General features: G+C 34.7%; 2 protein-coding genes across 2 annotated transcripts; both read right to left on the bottom strand.

Moving 5' to 3' along the window:
* Window positions 1–2,556: 2,556 nt before the first annotated feature.
* Window positions 2,557–4,283, bottom strand: LOC132190511 (cyclin-D5-1-like). The gene is made up of 5 exons (XM_059605522.1): window positions 3,902–4,283; window positions 3,724–3,810; window positions 3,338–3,629; window positions 3,116–3,249; window positions 2,557–3,012 (listed from the first exon to the last, which is right to left on the bottom strand). Exons 1-5 carry the CDS (start codon window positions 4,133–4,135, stop codon window positions 2,791–2,793), a joined length of 969 nt encoding a protein of 322 aa, XP_059461505.1. The 5' UTR covers window positions 4,136–4,283; the 3' UTR covers window positions 2,557–2,790.
* Window positions 4,284–14,364: 10,081 nt separating this feature from the next.
* Window positions 14,365–19,439, bottom strand: LOC132190397 (uncharacterized). Its single transcript, XM_059605373.1, has 13 exons — window positions 19,105–19,439; window positions 18,751–18,922; window positions 18,410–18,490; window positions 17,963–18,045; window positions 17,767–17,879; window positions 17,547–17,657; window positions 17,185–17,294; window positions 16,585–16,894; window positions 16,388–16,465; window positions 16,237–16,287; window positions 16,059–16,148; window positions 15,844–15,921; window positions 14,365–14,819 (listed from the first exon to the last, which is right to left on the bottom strand). The coding sequence occupies exons 1-13, from the start codon at window positions 19,112–19,114 to the stop codon at window positions 14,769–14,771; spliced, it is 1,338 nt and encodes a 445-aa protein (XP_059461356.1). The 5' UTR covers window positions 19,115–19,439; the 3' UTR covers window positions 14,365–14,768.
* Window positions 19,440–19,699: the final 260 nt, after the last annotated feature.

A 19,699-nucleotide genomic window follows, 5' to 3' on the forward strand; every position in this document is an offset into this window, starting at 1 on the left:
TTTGTTTATTATTATTTTTAGAACCCTCTTTATTTATAATGAAATTGAGAAGAGTCATTTCATGGTCAAGATTAATTATTCATGTTATCTAACAGTGTAGATGATGTCATATGATAAATATGTTAGCATGATATTCAAAAAAGGTTAAATAATGTGACATCATTTATACTTCTAGATGCAACATTAAATTTTGATAATGAGCGGACTCCTTTTCATTTCAAGTGATAATAAAGAGAATTCAATTTCCATTCAGGCCAGGGAATGGGTTTTTCTTTTGGGTTAGAAACCCAATTTATGTTGTGGATAAGAGGGGGAGAGCATCCGGACTCTCTCCCAATGTGCATGAATACCTAATTTATGTTGGTATTGATGGCATTGACATGGCAGCTTTTTTTCTTTGCTGGCAGCTTTTTTCCAGTATTGAATAATTAAAAAAAAAAAAAAAAAAGGAGAGGAGGAGGTTGGGTTACGTCGGCCTCTATGCGTATCGGCTAAAGAGTTTTGAGGAGGGTGGGCTTGACGTGTGATTTGCTGACATGTTCTAAATTTAATTTAATTGCGTGTGACAAATTCATAGGCTTAAATGGTGAAGTTGATATTATATATCTACTAAGAAATAATATATTAACAAAATATGAACATTAATATTTAATTACTAGTTTACTAGAATAAATATTTTTTAATATTTAATATAAGAATTATTATATTAACATTTTTAAAATTAAAAAAAGGCCTCATTTTAACTTTTTGCCTTAGGCCTCAATTTTTACTAAGCTGCCTCAGTGAATTATAAAGCCACTCATACTAAGTCTCACTTTGGTTTCTTACTTACGTGAGACTAGGCTTTACATTGATTTTAATGAGCTCTAATTGTAATTTTACTAGTCATTTTAAGATAATGTAGCTGTGTCTAGTATTTTTATTAAGTCGTTATAAATGGTACTAGAACATCATGTCACTAGAGCACCGATGACATATGTCCCGACAAGGATGTAGGGATTTGAATGAGATGGATTATAACACCTCAAAAAGTTAAAAGTTTCACATTGGGAATATATATTGTCCACGTTGAGTAAATTGATTATAAAAATGTTCATGGGTACTAAATTTCACACTGATTACTTATTGGGTGAGACTGGACTTCATAAGCGACTCTAGAAAATTTTAATTATAACATAAATAGTCTGATTAAAGTGATAGCGCAAATATAACTAATATTTTTATTCTGAGCAATTATTTAAGAGGACTCCTCCTTAAGATCACACCTCCAGGTGTGAAAAGCCAGCAATTTACCCACATGAACCAGGAAAATTTTCAAGGGTACTGGGCCACTGCTGGCATATAGGCCAAAGACCTAAGGTGAAAATAGTCAAATACAGTAGGATGTAATTTTAGCCGCAGTGAAGATGCCAATTTTCTGGCCAGCAAAGAAGGCAGCTGGTTGGGGCACCAAAGTCGTGACTCAAGGCGAAAGTACCGAGTACTTGACCCAGTTTTGACCGCTCAGCTATCAGCTATGATCTCGTCTGGCCCCTGACCAACAACAGATTTATTTACAACTGTATTACCCATGAAATCCTACGCACTGGAGCGTCAACATGATCTACCCAGATCTTGGGTTTCAGACAATTACTGCTTTCTATTTTGTTTTGTTTCTTGTGTTCTATGTCGTTTTTGTTTCAAATAATGCTGCCTCCATACGAGGTGCTTAAATCCACCACCCATGAACACCCCCAGCACAGAAGATAAGTGAAAAAAAATAAAAATAAAATAAAAAAAGTCAAGGGTATGAAGCCAAACCACCTAAGAAATGACAAGAATGTACCACAACTATTTGTTCGAATTGCTAACAGTTTTGACTAATAATATGAAAGACTCCATATGAAACCACTTGTTCAAATAAATTTTTGAGTTGCCCGATTGCCTACTGCATAAATAGATCCTACATGGAATCTCACATTATCTGTGAATCTCCGTCAAGCTAACAATAAGTACCATCGTTAAAAGGAGCCATAATCCCATCAAAAAATCAACATAGGAACTCAACTGGCTTGGAAAATTGTGGTGACAGTAAAAACAAATGTCTCATCAAAGTATAATCAACATAGAAATTCCTTTTGATTCCACAAACAATGTCTTGTGTTTCATGACCCCTCAACCTAGCCAAGCCAGTGCCTCACAAGAAAGAAAGAGAAAAAAAAAAAAAAAAAGAGAGGCCCACTCAAAGGCATTCCAAACATTCAAACAAATCCAATCACAGTTCACCTTTACACTACTTTTTTGCAGAGCTAACCCGCAGCACAGATGCATCAAATCAAGCAAACAGAGCCTCCTTACCCCTCTTTACCCCTCTGTCTACATTGCTTTCAGCCTTTCCAAAGACACCAACAAAGCATCCCAAGCATCCCATCAAAAGGCAGCTGGCTTAAGACATCACAAACCCAGAAAGAAAACCCAAATAGAAAAATCATTGATGAGATAAAAATATTGAACAAGAATGAAGCAAAGGACCCCACCTCCCTCCCTCCCTCCCTCCCCCTCCTACATGCCCTCTTTTCCACATTGTGGCATTGGTCTCCTAACAATCAGCTTTTATCCCTCTATCCCAAACCTTAGCTTTATATTTTTCTTTTCCAGCACTGTTTGTCCTTTCTCTGGCCGCTCCAAAGGCAGATTCAAGTAATCCCAAATCATGTCAATAAGAACTGATTAAAGAAGTCTCACTACACCAATAATTTTCATTGCGAAAGCCATGTTAGATCTTGTCAAAACCCTTTTAGTCAAATTTCTCTAGCACAGTTTATCACCCGGCAAGCCACAACTTCGATCACATGTACTGAATGTAAGCCTTCTCCTTTTATTGCTGAGAGCAGAACTAACAGAAGAAATTTCTAAAACATCAATCGGCCTCGATTGCGACGGTGAAAGATCCGGTGAATTTACAACCTTTGTTATCTTAAGTTTCTCCATATCTAATCTTCGCATTATAGTATAGCATGAAAACAAATCATCCTGTGACAAAAACCCAACATATGATATGGTATATAGTTCTTTCTTTGTTCAACAAATCTATATATATATATATGAGAAAATGAATTCTAGAATAACAACTCACAATCTCAAGAAATCTATAGTGAGAAATGGAATTCATCTTCAACTCCAATGATCTTCTTGTTAATCTATCATCCAAAGCCAACAAGGCTGCTGCAGCAGCTATAACAGACGGCCGATTATCTTCCAAATTGACCTCTACATTTAAAAACTCACATCAATACATAGATATATAAAATGAAATCAGTACAATAACATCAATTCAAAATGAAAAGTTCATAAGTACCTCTCATTATAGCCAAGATGATTTCCACAGTCCTAGAAACTATATTACTCGGTGGAGATTCCTTGCACAACTTTTTGATGAAGAAATGAAGGAAATCAAAAGGAGAGATGGAGCTCATCCGCCATTCCAATGTGCTCAATACCAGAAGCTCCATTCTCTGAATCACCTTGCTCCCAAAATTATAATCTTGTAATGGAAACTCTGACAACAGTGGAACTTTCACCTCCTCCATCTTTGCAGCCAAAGAAAGACATGCCACTGAGAGTAATCTAATAGCCCACAATTTCTCACTCTGCACAACATTTGAGGATTCAAGAAAATGAACAAGAACAACCATCGATTATCAAAAGGATTGTATTGAAGAAAGGAAAAGAAATTGAACTTACTTCGATGGACCGCCTTGAAAGGAATCGATCGAAGTATGTTAAGGACAAATAAATTGTTTTGAAGCGAAATCCAAATGCTGCTCTTGTCTGGATTCATTTACAAAAAAACAGAAATCAACCCGAATTACAGTTTGATTAAAAATAAAAAATAAAAAAGAAGAAATGGGGTTAGACAAACATTGAGAATCCATGTGATGGCCTCCAAGCGAGCACATTTGAGCCAGTTTCCAGTCGCCAAAGATTTATTTCTTTTGAACCCATAACAGATTTCTCTTTCAAATAACATCTCCATGTACTCATCTTCCGAGCCATCATAATTCTTAAATTCAATGAGCTTCGACTCGTCAACCTCCTCTTCGTACAAACAAGTCTCACTTTCCTGACAAAGTAAGCTAGAGAGAGAATCATCCATTTTTATCTTTCTCTTTTCCTTCACCTTTTCTCTCTCTACATCCAAACACAAAATCTAAGACACAGTGGGAGAAAGATATTAACTGCTAAATTCATGATTTGGAGAGAGAAAACGTGGCTTTCCACCATGACCAAAAAGGAGGCAGAAATGTGGAGATGGGGGAAGGAGAGCGATCGATGGGGAGCTAAGCTATAATTTAGCAAAAGATGCCGTTTTAGCGGTTTTTGATTGAAGCAAAACAATTCTGCATTGTCTTCAAGCGTGGCGAGATTGTAGAAAGCTCTGTTCTTTAAGAGCGTGTGTTGGGGAAGACTATTGTTTGACTGAGAAGAAAGGCTTTTGTTTCAGAGCACGAGCAGTTGGGGTGGGTGGGGACCGGTGATAATAGGCGAGTGGGAGCGTGGAGAACACTGTCCAATAGGAAGAGGTTGTGTGGCTGTCAGGTGGATGCCGTACATGAGGTCGTACCCAATGAAGCGTGAGGCGCAACTAAGATCTTCTGTGATTGGAGAGGCGTGAGGATTGAGTGAGGTACGGTCCAGATGGTCTCGTGAGTGGTCAAATTTTGACGAAGAAAATGATCATGATGTACCATTCGATGGGATTTTACATTACACGTCCAATTAATTTTGATTGAAATGGTTGTCGGCTCCTCTAATCTTATGTTTAAATAGTGTCGAGCTAAAAAAAGAAAACACAAGGGATCAACGGCTAGGGATAGGAATTCCAAATCAATGGTTAGATTATTAGCAGAATCTTTTGGACCCAAGTATATTTGATAAAAAAATCATAGCTCCTCATTAAGTACATCTTTAATGCCTTTTTTTGTGAATGTTGCTTTAGCTATTAACCATTAGATTTTTTGTGAAGAAAAAAAAATATTTTTTTTTATTGTTTTTGTGTTTGGCGTGGTTTACATTTCTTACATGCGTAAACAATTTTTCGCTGCTCTCTTACACCTTTGAAAAAGTATTTATAAGAGCGTATTTCGTGGAGCTTTAATGTCCAAAAAAGTCTCAACTGTTCAAATATCTGCCGGGCATACATGGCCCATACATAAGAGGTTGTCTAACAATTGCTTGTCCAAAATCACAAGTAATACGGACAAACAATTGCATTAAATCTTAATCCACTCTCGAAATCATTTTATTCTCGTACACTTTCTTCCTCCACAACTTCTCTTCGTCGTCTTTTTCTCTTCCTTTTAGTTCCTTAAATTACATGAAAATATAAAAAAATATTTGATGATTTTTTATATGAGCTAAACACCGAAAAATATTTTTCGAACACTATTTTAGAATTGCAAACAAATAGCATAAAATAGTACTTTTTCAAAAAAAAAAAAATCCAATAGAGAAGAATAGAACATTTTCTTACATAAAATATTTTATGCCGAAATAAGCAAACCAACATTAAAAAATAAAAATAAAATAAAAAGGTTAATAATCTCAACCACGCGGCAGAGTCATTGGGTGTTGGAGTCGGTTTGAGGCACATGTGGCTAAGCCCTACAGAAGTATTTGTTGCTAGGATTGAAGTGCAATCTATGATTTTTCTAATCCATCGACAATATTTAATATTTATGAAGTAGTATTTGTCACATTAATTGAAGCCTTCATGCAAGATCGTGGATTCGTGGGCTAGCTAGCTGGCAAATAAATGGCAATACTAGAAGAAAACTATAGCATATTAAATAGCTTCACCTTACAAGTCTTTTATTTTTATTTTTTAACCAAGACAACTAACCACATGTTTATATTGTGCTAACTCACTACGTACTTGACCTGTCACTCACACAATTATTAAGTCAATAAAAAAATTTGAACTTCGGTCAATAATGTACGAAGCATATCCACATGCTAGCTCAAATGACTCTAAGAAATCACAAGTCATAAATTACTTTTAGGGCCGTATTTGAGTCAAGTTGAGTTTGGCCTATTCAAGCTTGGCTCGACAATATATATGATCGAGTTTATACAAGCTTTGTTGGCGAGCCTAACTTGAGTTGAGTCAAGTTGAGCTTTGATATGTTTAGCTCATTTAATAAACGAGCGTGGAATTAGGGACCCATAATATACAAAGAAAAGTGTAAATACTTCGAGGTTCATGTCGTGTTCACACTAAACCAAGATTTATGGCATTAATAAATACATATTTTTTGCTACTTTTTTCCTTGTGGCAAAATGGGGGACTAATTAAATTTTTGAATTGGCACTTTTTCTATGGAAGTAGATATGCACTTGGTCTAAATAGCCAAGTGAAATTATATATAAAGGCTTTTTTGAGTAATTTAATTATACATTCAATAAATTAAGTAGAAGAAAATATTTTCTTAGAAAAAACATTTTTATAGAAGATGATAGATTATTAGAGCATTAGTGGCTAGCTAGCCATACTAATAATAGTATTTCTACACTTAAGTGTGCTTAAAAACAACCTTAAAAAGACTTCAACACACCTTGGGTCGAGGTGACTCCCTCTGTCTGTCTTAAGCTTTGTCTGTTTAATAACTAAACCGATTTCAAATCGAGCTAATCTGACTCAAGCTAGATCCTATTTACAAGCGGATCTATATATATTCATTGTTTTAGCATCAACCCCCTTGAAAACTCATGTTAATTAATTATAAGTTTCCATCATGTGTAATTATGAGGTCTGCTATATCATGTGGCAAATGTAAACACTCAAGCTGATTGATGACGCCATTGATGCTGTGTGAAAATATTTATATACGAGGATCGATCCCGACCATCCGCATTAATACGCGTCAAGGATTTTTATTTTTTATTTTTTCTTGAAAAAATGAAGGCATCAACATCAAGCTGGTGAGAAATAAATAAGAGGCTATATATATATATATAAAAGCATGCAACAAATGTGGTGGTTAAAACTTCAAAATGTATAATGTCCTTTTTTCTCTTTGGCCATAAATTATTTGACGACCAAATCCCTCATGGAGGGGAGTTATAGGAGGCACCGAATCTGCATGAGATTTTCAGATGCCGCCCCCACGTTATTTCCTGGGTATCATCTGGACCCGAGTTTTTACTCTAATGCCCATATGTCGGATGATATTTATAAACTACTACAATCCACTATTAATTTAAGGAGTAATATTTGTATTCCTTCTACGAGTTTGAGACGTGTTAAAATATAGTATAAGTATAGGACTATATATATATATATATATATATGGTCAACTATAACCTAAATCATTTAGTTAAACAAATCAAACATCCTCAACCCTAATCTGATAATTTCATGTTGGATTTAGTATCTTATTTACTTTGATTCTCTTCTTAGGCATAATATTTTTCTTGTGAAAAGTCCACATAGCGCCCCACAAACTATCACTAAATTGATAATGTTTTCTCCAAACTTTTAATAGGAAAAATGTCTCCCTTAAATTACCAAAAATTTGACAATGTCCCTCAAGGCCAAAAAAAGACAAAAATAACTCTGAATTTTTTCAACAAGACAAAAATACTATAATAAATTTTTTTTTTTTCAAAAAAAATAATAATAATAACAATTTTTTTTTTTTTTTTTTTTTTTGTCATTGGATAGACATTTGTTTCGATTGAAAAGTTTTGGGAAGATATTGTCAATTAAGTAGTAGAAAATATAATTTTTCCCATTTTTCTTTTATGTCATCAAAGGATATCTCCTTAACTGATTAACCCAATTAAATGTGAGTTTAGAAAGACCATAGGTGGGAATATGATACTCTCTATTTCAAATGAAATGGAGAATATCCAATTAGTGTTTTTTAGAGGAGTAAAATTGTCATTTTAATTTTTTAAACAATTTTATCATTCTAAAATACACTAACTGGATACTATCCATTTCATTTGAAACGGATAAGTGGTGGGGCGAGGTCCCAAGTCCCAAGTGATGAATTAATAATTGTATGTTTGTTGAGAGTTGTCTTCCAACAATTAATCTTTCGATCCGGCTGCTGAATATAACGTACGTATATCAATATATATGCAGCACAATTAATATTTGTTACACACATTGTCCATTTCTTTTTATCACTTGGATTTTAGCCCCTCCATTCAACATTTTCTCCATATGGGTCAAACAGTAAAACTGTACAATGGGATCCAAAGCCTTTTTTTTTTCCTTTTTAAGAGCCTGGATTTTCATCAGTTTTTACTTTCTCATTACTTTTCTTTTCTTTTACCTTAAGTTTTCCATCGTCGTGTCAAGGGATTTAAGGAGAAGAGAAAGGTTGACATGTCATAGGAGGGGATGACACAGAGGCAGGCCACCCATCTGATCAGACTAATGAATCTACCTGTTTGTGAAAGAGTCTTTGCTTTCTACTTTAGATTTTCTTTTGTTTTCTTTCTTCTTTCTCAGATTTTTTTTCCCTTTATTTCTTCAAAAAATTCTTTCTTGAATTCTTTCACAATGTACGTACTCGTGTTCCTTTTTCTCTTTGGTGCTACAATAACATTTTCATGAAAAACTTTCTATTTCCCTTTTCATATAATCATAGAAATTCTACTATCAAATTCATGATATCATGAAATAAATCACATTAAGTTAGGGCTCATGCCACCTTCTAATTAAACATAATGCAATTTTCTTTACGTAAAAAAAAAATATTTGATGCATATATAACTATTAACTCATGTTCCTAGCTAAGAGCTAGCTCAATTGATTGTGACCACGCTTAATGAAGCAAAGGTCACTAGTTCGAATTCTCCCCCCCCCCCTCTTCTTGTGCGGACATGTCAAACAAAAAAAAAAAACTATTAACTCATAAAATACATTTTAACCATTTCAAAGGGGCATTACTTGGTCTTTCCTCTAACATTCTCTTCTGACGTCTGCAATCTGCATGCATTGACGTCACTATTAGTTAGGAATTAATTATTAAACCATAAACTCGATCTACTTTAGTGAAAATTTGACGAAATTAATGAGCTAATTATTGTTACATGGTCAGAACCCAATCCTTAATTGTCAAAATTAAAATTCCCACGTACGTCCTTTTTCTGTCACATGCCAAAACTGGCAAAACTCAGGGGTATGCCGAAATGGGACAATTTTCTCTCATTAAAATTTAAAACTACTAAGACATTAAAATCAGAATAAGATAAAGGGTAAAGTCCACTTAACCCCCTCAAACTATCATTCTAATAATAATCTACCCCTCAAACTATCAATTGTAACAATTTATCTCTCAAACTATCAAAATAATGACAATGTACCCTCAATTTTAATAAAATAATGAAATTACCATAACTAAAATAAAAACAAAAATAAATTTATTTTTTTTTCAAATTTTAAGGGTATTTTTGTCTTATTGAAATTTCTATAAGGGTAATTTCATCATTTTGCTATCATTGGGGGGTACATTGTCATTGCTTTGATAATTTGGGGAGTAAATTGTTGTAATTATGGTTGGGGGGTAAATTGTCATTGAGATGATAGTTAAAGGGGGTTAATTGAACTTTCGATGTAGTGTTTTACGTCAGTCATGGACCCTCAAAAAAATTGATTAACTTTTTTTTTTTTTTTTGCCTTTAAATTTATTTTTTTAAAAAAAAATATTTTAGGTGTTCTCTCTTTACTTTGGCAGTTTGGCCCCTCAAAAAACAAAAAAAAAAAAAAAACAGTACAATCTGGTCTTTCTCAAGTTAAATATATGAAAAAACTTCACTTAATTACCACCTCTCATTTTTCATCAATTTTACAATTATACCCTTAAACTTTAAAAAACGTCAGTTTAAGGTAATCATCTTTTAAAAGTTTAGAATGTCAATCATCTCATCAAAATTCAACATTAAATCTAATAATTGATGAGTAAAATTTTCAAAATATCCTTAAGATGTTTATAAAACTACAAAAATATTTTAATTTAGAAGGAATATTTTGACAAATTTCACTATTTTCTGTTATTTCTGTTAGGATATAATGCTTTATTTTGATTAGTATAGTTGACACCTTATTTATTTGATTGTTTGAAAGGAGAGACATTGAGAAATGCCTCCAAATGGAATTATTATAAGAGGAACCGCACAATGATTAATTGATTATACTACGTAGTTTCAAATAGAACATTAAAAGGATGTTCCCTCGAACGGTTTTTTTTTTTTTTTTTCCTGTGTCGAATGAACGGGGTGGGAAGTCGGGGACCCTTTTCTTTTACACATTCACTCTCACCCAAGAAAACTTGCTTGAATTATTATTATTTTTTAAAAAAAATTTAGAAAAGGAAAAAGAAAAAGAAGAACACAAAAATGTCAAAGACACAACTGGAGTTTGGTGAAGAAAGTTATATAGAATTCTGTGCTGTCAGCAGGAAATTACACCAAATATAATGATGCCTGTAAGGGAGCAGAAAGATGGAGGGTACGAAACCAAAGCATGATTATGGTTTGTTGCCTTAAAATACTCCCGACACCCAAGGCTTATATACCCCACAAAAAATTTTAAAAAAAAATTAATTAACTAAAAAAATCATCAATAAACCCTAACTCATTCACCTGCCAATCTCTTACAATAGGAGTGCGGTCTGATAATCTTAAATTAGGATCTTTCTTTATTTAATTTGAACTTAATAATATTCAGTTAGTTATAATAAAAAAATATTTTTACCTCTTTAAAAATATAAATATATATATATATATATATATATATTTATTATAGCCAACTAAATATTATCCGAAAAAATTTGTTGTAGCAATTAGTAAGGTGGGGGCTGGGGGCATAGGAGTTTTTGATTCCCAATGTCTTGACTCCTGATTCTCCACATCATTCAAACTTGCTACTCCCAAAACCTACCGGGCAGTGTGCTCACATGGCTACATGCCCATAAGTTAACCCCACCCTTCAAAGCCATGTCTCAGGAGATTCAAACATCTCTCAATTTTGCTGTCAGGGTAGTTAATAATTTGGATAGCAAATATGAAATAGTTTTTATAAAAAAAATTTAAACTTTTACGTGTTTTGATATTATCACTCAAAGTTCAAATACTACTAATTTAGGGTATCGAATTTTCAATTTTTTGTAATGTCTCACATTCGTTAAGATGTTTTGTTAAATCTTGTCAAAATTTTCAAAATACTCATGTCATGTCGCCTGAATCTTTGCAATTTTGATAAAATTTAACGAAAAGGAGAAGAAGCATTACAAAAAATTGAAATTTCGATACCTTAAATTTGAAAGTTTTTAAACTTTAAAAGATAATATCAAAACACATAAAAGTTCAGAATTGTTAAGTAAAGTTTCATCTATAATTTATCTATCGGAGCAAGTCTTGGTCAACCCACCTACTTATTTGAACAGATAAATCTCATAAAAATGTTTATATTTGCTATCTAAAGCAATTCAAACCGCAAATTCCCAACAGCGATTGAGGTAGCATATAAAATTGGTGGTTTGGGCTCTTTAATAAATTACAACATACATGGGCCTCCCAAATTGAATGCAATTTTTTTTTTAGACGGTATGAGACCAATAGACCATAAAACAAGTAGTTCAAGACAAGGAAACGTAATAGATAAGAGAAGGATCGACTCAGCTTCTCGCCATGCCGTATTATTTGGCTATAATTCATGGACCCTTGACTGACGCTGACAGTTTAATTGTCAGCACGCAGCTCATCTTAGTTCCTGTCTGCTTGGCCCTTTCTTCATCATATAGTAATAGCCACAGCTGTATCTGGACTCAAGCAGTCAAGCTCATCGTCCTCGGGCTTCGAGCGGCCCTGTTTGGCAAAGGCCAAAAATTGGTAGATACTATTTTTTATATCACATTAATCAATTTTTATTATTAAAAAAAAAAAAAACCGTAAGACTAATACCAAATAGAGCGGCTCTCGGTTATTCATAGCTAGTGCTCATTCAATTTTTCTCGCTTGGGCATTCAAGCCTTTGCTATGAACTAGGAAGGACTCGAGAGGATTCGGTTCTTTATAATATGAGAATAAAATGGTCTTAACAAAAAGTCAAATTACTATTTTATTCACTGATTGGTTCAAATTGATAACCATGCATAAAAAATTAAAAATAATAACCGCAATAAGTTATAAAAATAATCTCTTCGTTCTTAGGAAAGTGCTAGAGAGCCAAACAAATGAACCTAGAAAATTTTTTAAACTGACGTGACAGACCGTGAGTGACAAACAAGGGAGAGAGAATTGTATTTTTTTTAATTTAAAAACCCTTATCACGTCAGTTTGAAAATTTTTCTGAATTTATTTGTTTGGCTCCCAATCATTTCTCTAGTTTTTTTAAAAGAAATGTGAACCTCTTGAAAAGTACAAAATTTATTCACCAAACGTGGGTTTAAATAATACAAATAGAGACTTGAATAACAACTGAATTTTAATCCCAATTCCCACATACTAACCAAACTTCTATTACTTAATTATATTGATAATAATAGAATAATTCTTAAACGGCAGTGGAGTAATAATACTCCTTATTAAAATAATTAAAATAGAAAACTAAACTACTGCTTGCACTCCATAAGATTTCTAGTTGCGTAACACACTATGCAGAAGAAGAGTCAGCTGGATTGATAAATTTTTTCGAAAAATTAGATTAGAACGGGCAATATAGTTATTTTTATGTCCCCTCCCAAAAAAAATCACTACCTACCATATTTTAAATCTAGAGGGTCGGGATATTGACAAATCCTGGAAAAACCTATGGGTTACTATCAAGCTCAAAACACTCATTTCGAATTCTCTTGAATTATTTGGCACACCAATCATTCAAAAAAATTGAGAAACTATTGTAGGGTTTTGATACCAACAGACTCTGGGAGAGTCCGTTCATCGGAAAGCTCAGCTAGCCTTCAAAAGTATGAAGGATTGCATGTCATAAAGGGCTCAACAACCTAACAGTATGGCGTCATATAGCCTAGCTAGCTACCAGGATCTGAGTACACCTTCACCCAAAATTCACCCAAAAAATGTCTCCAAGCAAACCATTCTCCCTCCCACCAACTTAGCTAACCGAACACTCACACCACGTTGCCCCTCCTAACAAATTGAGGGGGGAATCTCCACGTTAGGCAACAACCTCTTGGCGAGTATGCAATCTAACCCTTAACGAAACTATGCAAAAATACATTTTCACCATTCTCCTAGTAACTTGGGCGTTGAAGTAACTTCACCAGATCCCACTAGTAAACCCTTCTAACCCTTTCTCATTTTCATGAAAGCTCCTCTCTAAAAGACGGTCTTCAGTGTAACCGTATGTCCTTCCACTAACACATGACTTTGAATAAAGCTTCTTTTTGCCAATGTAAATTATGTATTTCAGATAGCTCTACACTAATTCATTATTATTATTATTATTATTATTATTTTGGAATTAATATGAGATTAAGTTCGTTATTCATTATTTCTCATTGCTTCCCACAGCAGCATTAAACGCCAGAAAATATCTTAACATCCTAGGTACGAAAGAAAATGAACTTCTACGACAATGGCTGCAATGCATCATGAAAGGGAGCATCTAGTGACAAAGTTTTGCAAGGCAAAATCAAGGTAGCTAAGAACTGCTGTTCGTCTTTTTTTGTCATCCTTCCGTACAACTTTTTGAAAAATCTACTAATTAATTTATGAAAACTCCTATTTGTCCTTTTTCCATACATTAAAAAAAAAAAAAACAAAAAAACCAGTCATTGAATAGATAAGACCCAAATGAGTAAAATGGTGAATCCTACAAATCCGATAGCTAATTATTTTATTTCATTTTTAAAAAAAAGTCATTAATAGAAAGAGACAACAAGCGAGCATCTCAGATTTAAGCTACACCAAAGTGCCCCTAAAAGCTTAAATCGAGATATTCCCTTGCAAGGTATAAAATCCAAATATTGGTCCACTTTGCTTTTGTATAAATCAAACCCACAAGTGAAAGCCAACCACCGATTCTAAAAACTCATTCAATGTGACAAAACTTCGAAAATGAAACAAATACCATACGAACCAAGGAGGTAATGGAGGGTGAAAAATCCCCCTAAAGTCTATAGATTGCTCTAAATGAACACCCAGAGGCAGGGGAGAAAACTACTCCTGCAACATCTCTAAAGAACAGGGAAAAAGCTGACTAGATTTATATCCAGGGAGAGAGAGAGAGAGAGAGAGGGAGGGATCACCCATGTAAAGCTGTGATAATCCAAAATAACAAGCTTTTTATGAAACTAAATATCAATTAATGCCTCAAAGAAACAATTGAGGACAATTATGGGAGAAACTACAGAGTATTAAATATCGAGGAGTGCTACACATCCCAAATTTTTTTCACAAAAGTTAGTTCCCAAATGATGTGTCACCATATCATGAGATTTATTATTTTATGAAGTGTGTCACCAACTCATGGGATGGTGACACATTATTTGAGAACCAACTTTTGGGAAAAAAATTTGAGATGTTTAGCATTTCCCTTAAATATCAATTAATGCCTCAAAGAAGAACGAGGACAATTATGGTACAAACTACAGTATGACAAATCTGATGTATGTGAATGCACCACCAAGTACACAAAAACATGCTCTCTACGTGGTGAAGATAATAAAGAAGAGTTGAAGCAAAGCATAATAACTAGATGGCAGAGATCCATGTGATTGATGATTACATCAGAGTTTTAAAGCAAGTGCAGATGGCTAGACCTCCTCATCACCCCCATTGACTGCATAGTGACCAACGTTTCGACCCTGTACAAACACGAGAAAAGGAGAATCAAGGAACTGAGCATCAAAATCGTAATCGAACAGCCTAGTGATACCAGTGTATGTAAACATGTTAACAGCAGTTGCATAAAAATATTTACAACAGAACTACTTGATGCAGAACAAAATTGGCCTGAGAATCTTTTTTTTTTTTTTTTTTTTGATAAGAAAAAGATATTAATGACTCTACAATCAAAAAATTGCTTTATTGGCCATATATAGCTAGCACATAAGCTACAGATCAGCACAAGCACATATTATGAACACAAATGCATCATCCCGACAGTGTTTCTCAGGATCCAAATCTCAAACAGTTGAGACCCCAGATCAGGATTTGTTTCCATAAGAAATCAAATGCATTTGTTTGATTATGAGCAGACTATTTTGGAACATTTATTTCTTTATATGTAATGTAAATCACTATTCCTTTACAAATACAAAAGAATGATGATATAATTCCAAGCCCAATCCACATCTTGAGATTTTGTCTCGAGCTCCTATGTACTGGATTCAACATTGGGTTCCACTAATATATGATTGGATGCAAAAGCTTTCCGCTATTTATAATCTAGATTCAAGCTTGGATGTGCAGGGGACTTCTAAATCCACACCTAATCCACCCAAGACAAAGTCACAGAACTAGCAGGTTCTGTAAAACCCAGGAACTACACGAGTGTTGGCAGCTGGTGTGACCTAGCCACTCATGCCACACCCCACTCACCAAGAAGAACAGAAAGAAGCAAGAGGGGAAAGATGCACAAAAGAAAAAGAAAAAGACACAGCACCCCAAAGTACCAACCCCATCCACATTATTAAGGTTGCATACGCGCAAGTAAAGTATGTCTAGCAATCTTAATTTAGATGACCTCATAAATATAATTTTTTAAGTGCGTTATTAAACCCAACCAAAGAAAGTCCTTGACGGTTGTTTTCTTTCAAAGAAACTCCTTGGCATACTAATAAAGGTGGATAAGAAATCATATAAACTTTTCATCGAGAAAAAACCTACCTCAGATAACATTCGCTGCTTGTTAAGTAGTTGGGTCCTAGCCTTGTTAACAACCGAGTTCGGTGACTTAAACATTCTCTGTAGAAGAATGAAGAAAAAGTTACACAAATAAAGTACATACAAGATGTGACAAGTAGCAAAAACTCAAATGGTGCTTATCACTCCAAAGATGAGGTAAATGCAGCTAGGAGAAACCAATACAGATAAGAACCAACCTTTTCAACGCTAGATACACGATGTTCATCCTCAAGAGGATTCTTCTTCTTTGGTTTGAACCCAAAGAAATCCTGAAGGAATTCATTTTCCTGTCTCAATAAAATTTCCCATAATCACTCAGCCAGCAAAGCAAGACTAAATTGAAAAACAGATAAGAATAATTTCCAGGAAACCAACCTGCATATGCTTAATAAAGCCTCCCCCAATAAAATGCTTCAAAAAGTTCAACTGTTACATTTTCAAATTAGATAAAACATCGGAAGTTGGTAACATTCACAAAACTAATATATATAAGTGGAGAAAGGTGGTGGTGGTGGTAATGGAAAACCTGTATTAGTTGAGACCATGATGATGTCTGTAATGATTCTCCACCAATCTTCATTGAAGTCTCAGGACAATAACCGTCCTAAAATAATTATTTAGATTATTATTACTTTTCCACAAACAATTGTCTTTTTTTTCTTTTTCTTTTTTGATAAATAAAAAACTGTTGACGTCTATATTTGTAGAAATCCAAAGAAGTACCTCCAAAAATTCCAACATATCCCGAAAGAAGTTCCTCTGGCTGTTAAGATCTTTTTTAGCAGATCCTTTACCACCTGCCTCAGCAGAGAGGCTTCTGACTTGATTTGTGATTTTCCCCTTCAATCCTTGTATATGTGAAAATCCTTCTCGGGGTTTGCTTCCTTGAATTGAGCCATCAGTTGAATCTCTAGCTTCACGAAAAAACTTGTCCAAACTTCCCTTCTCAAAAATTATAGCAAGCGCTTCACCAGCAGCAATGCGTACAGACCGGTCATCCTTGTCTAGCAGGCTAGAGAAATATGATATTGACCTGCATCATTACCCAAAGATGTAAGTTCGTTTTCATTAAGTTGGACAAGAGGCAGTTTTGGACTATTGAGGTCAATTGCATCTAGACTGTGCAGGTGTCATCTTCCTCAAGGCTCCTGCATCAGTTAGGTAGCAGCCATACCCATATAAAGCACCAAGCATAAGATGGTGTAGGTGGTACTGTGGTTGTGTGGTGTGCACAATCACTTTCCAGGAAGAAAGAATTGCTATCAACTAAAAGAAAAGGAGGGCAACCGAAAATAAAGTGCTGGACTGAAGTCAAGATCTTACTCTTGCCAATGTTTGGGATTTAGTTTAAATCCATCCATAGTTGTCAGAAGAAAGGACCAAGCAGATACCACGGCAGTTATGACATCTGCTGAGGGTTTGGATGCAGCAACCTAAAATGTGAAATAGCATCACGTTGCATAAAAAACCAGTGGCTAGGACAAAAAACAGCATAGCTTTTCTTTCAAGTTCAGATCAAAGTCATGTATGTTCTCAAAAATGAAGCCATAAGAAAGCAAATGGCAACTACACTAAATTGTCAAATCACTAGCATTAATAAGTTGATTTGTACAAAAAGCCAAAAGCAGCAAAATTGGCATGACTAAACACTTTCAAAAGTACATGTATCGAGCATAAATACATACATTGGGACCAAGTTTTGGATGAACCACTTGCCACATTACTTGCATTGACTTTTCTGTTTCTTCTGTGTCACTTCCACCAACAAAAGTGATGACAGCCAAGCACTCCAGCAACTAAAATTACAATCCATGGAATGTAGAAAACAACAGGTTGAGCATAAAATGAAGTCCTGATAATCGAGTAAATGAACATAAACCAATAGAATCTTAAAAGCCTATATACCAATTTCTTTGAAGATTGAGGCCCAGATTTTAAAGCCTGTGAAAGAGGAGTGACTGATTCCTCTAATATTTCATGTGCGTTATCCCCGGGGCCAACAGTCAATGCCAACAATCCTACAAAAATGGATTACAATGTTGAAATCTAATCCAATTTGGAAGAGAATGCAAATGAGTCAACATAAGGATAAGTGACTAACCAATGGCACGTGAAGCTAAAGATATCTCTGTAGAAGACCCACGTTTAATGGAGCTCAGACACTGATGCAGTAAAGTAGCAAATCTGCAGAACACCAACGGGTTGTGAGAATCCACAAGAATATTTATATACAAGTGCATATCTTCTGTCTCCGCATAATCACGTATGTTCAACACTAAACAGAGGCAAAAATGAAACTAGATGTACAGCCCGGCCCTGGAGTATCCCTTAGTTATCACAAATAATGACACCAGAGTTTCTTTAAGTTGTTCTCTGGTTGCCTTGTGACAAAACAACTAAATGGATTTCAGTCATAAGTGGTTGAAATTATTGGTTTAAAACTTAATAAACCGAACAGTGGACCCGCCTTAGCCCTAAAGAAGCAAAAAGAGACTAAAAAGAAGCAAATTTCAACAAAGAAACAAAAAGGCAATAAAAAGGTACTCACTTCTTTTCCAGAAACTGATGCTGCATGCTGCTATTGAAAGCCTCAATAATTGCTGCCAGAGCTTTCTCTCTTGTAGAGCCCCTTTATCCAAGAAATAATAATAATTTCAACAACAACAACAACAAAAAAAAAAAAAAAAAGGGCCAATATTCAGCTTAATTCATCGTCTCAAACTTAGCCGTTGAAGAAAGATAAATAATTTAAAGCACCTCAGACATAATTTCCATACAAAGATGCAAGCTTAACAAGATACAATTCTCTCCATAATCTAATTTTAGAAACTTAACACAAAAATTGCCCATTCATTGACAAGAAGCAATTCAACTGAAATAAAACAATACCTCTTCTCAAACAAAGCATCTAGAGCTTGTTCCAGCAAACTATCTTTATCTAATTGGACTTCTTCAGTCCCCAACACGGACAATCGATCCGACCGCGTAGTCGACGACGAACTCACACTACTATTATCATCATCGCTGTCCAACATCGCAGCATTCTTACGCTGAGAATTACCTGCCAAGTTCCAATAACATCAACACCAACGACTTCCAAGCAATATCAAAGGAAAATTATTTCAAGCCGAATTCAATTTACCCCCTAAATCTCTGCATAATTAACTTTGTTCAAACAGAAACCCTAAGATCAAACAAGATGCGTAGGGAAAAATAGAAGTAAAATGAGGAAAAGAGGCTTACGCTTTCCCATTGGTGACGGCCGCTCGTTTGTCAGAAAGGGCTACAAGATTGACTGAGAATCTGAGGACGCAAGAGATCGACGGAATTGAAGTGAATGGAAATAAGCGAAGAAAAGAACAAGAACAAGAAGAAGAGGAACAGCTGAGATGATTCGAATGAGGAATAATCCATTAAAATTCAAGGGTACACAAAATCAATCCGAAAGCTCGGAATTTATAAGGGGACCAGAGTTGGAAACGTAGATGAGGCGAGAGGCGAGAGGGCAATTAGGCGTTTCTCAACACGAACGAACTAGAAATTATTCATATTGCGTGGTTCGGAATATTCGCTGGTTCTCTAGAGGGGTTCAGTCGGTGATTGTTACGTGTGGGGGTCAGACTTGTTAGGTTTTTGACCGTTGATTCGGATTTTGGATTTTTTTTTTTTTTTTCCCTTCCGTATTACTAGAAGTACAAGTATAATTTTGTCATGTTTGAACGTTTGTTTGATCGGTTTAAATGTGCGTTTAACATTTAAAAAGTTTGTTTGAAAAAATATATATATTAGTTTGGTAAAATAAATTAAAAGCATTTTTAAGGGTTAAAAAATGACCAAA

Source organism: Corylus avellana, chromosome ca8, assembly GCF_901000735.1.
Source record: "Corylus avellana chromosome ca8, CavTom2PMs-1.0".
Lineage (NCBI taxonomy): Eukaryota > Viridiplantae > Streptophyta > Magnoliopsida > Fagales > Betulaceae > Corylus > Corylus avellana.

Excerpts from the sequence above, each read along its gene's own strand:
- LOC132190511 (XM_059605522.1), bottom strand. The coding sequence starts at position 4,135 with ATGGATGATTCTCTCTCTAGCTTACTTTGTCAGGAAAGTGAGACTTGT. Across the intron at positions 3,630-3,723 it reads TTTCAAGGCGGTCCATCGAA|AGTGAGAAATTGTGGGCTAT; the intron begins GTAAGTTCAATT and ends AATGTTGTGCAG. Across the intron at positions 3,250-3,337 it reads CATCTTGGCTATAATGAGAG|AGGTCAATTTGGAAGATAAT; the intron begins GTACTTATGAAC and ends TTTTAAATGTAG.
- LOC132190397 (XM_059605373.1), bottom strand. Across the intron at positions 18,491-18,750 it reads GATGCTTTGTTTGAGAAGAG|GGGCTCTACAAGAGAGAAAG; the intron begins GTATTGTTTTAT and ends TCTTGGATAAAG. Across the intron at positions 17,295-17,546 it reads ATCCAAAACTTGGTCCCAAT|GTTGCTGCATCCAAACCCTC; the intron begins GTATGTATTTAT and ends TTCACATTTTAG.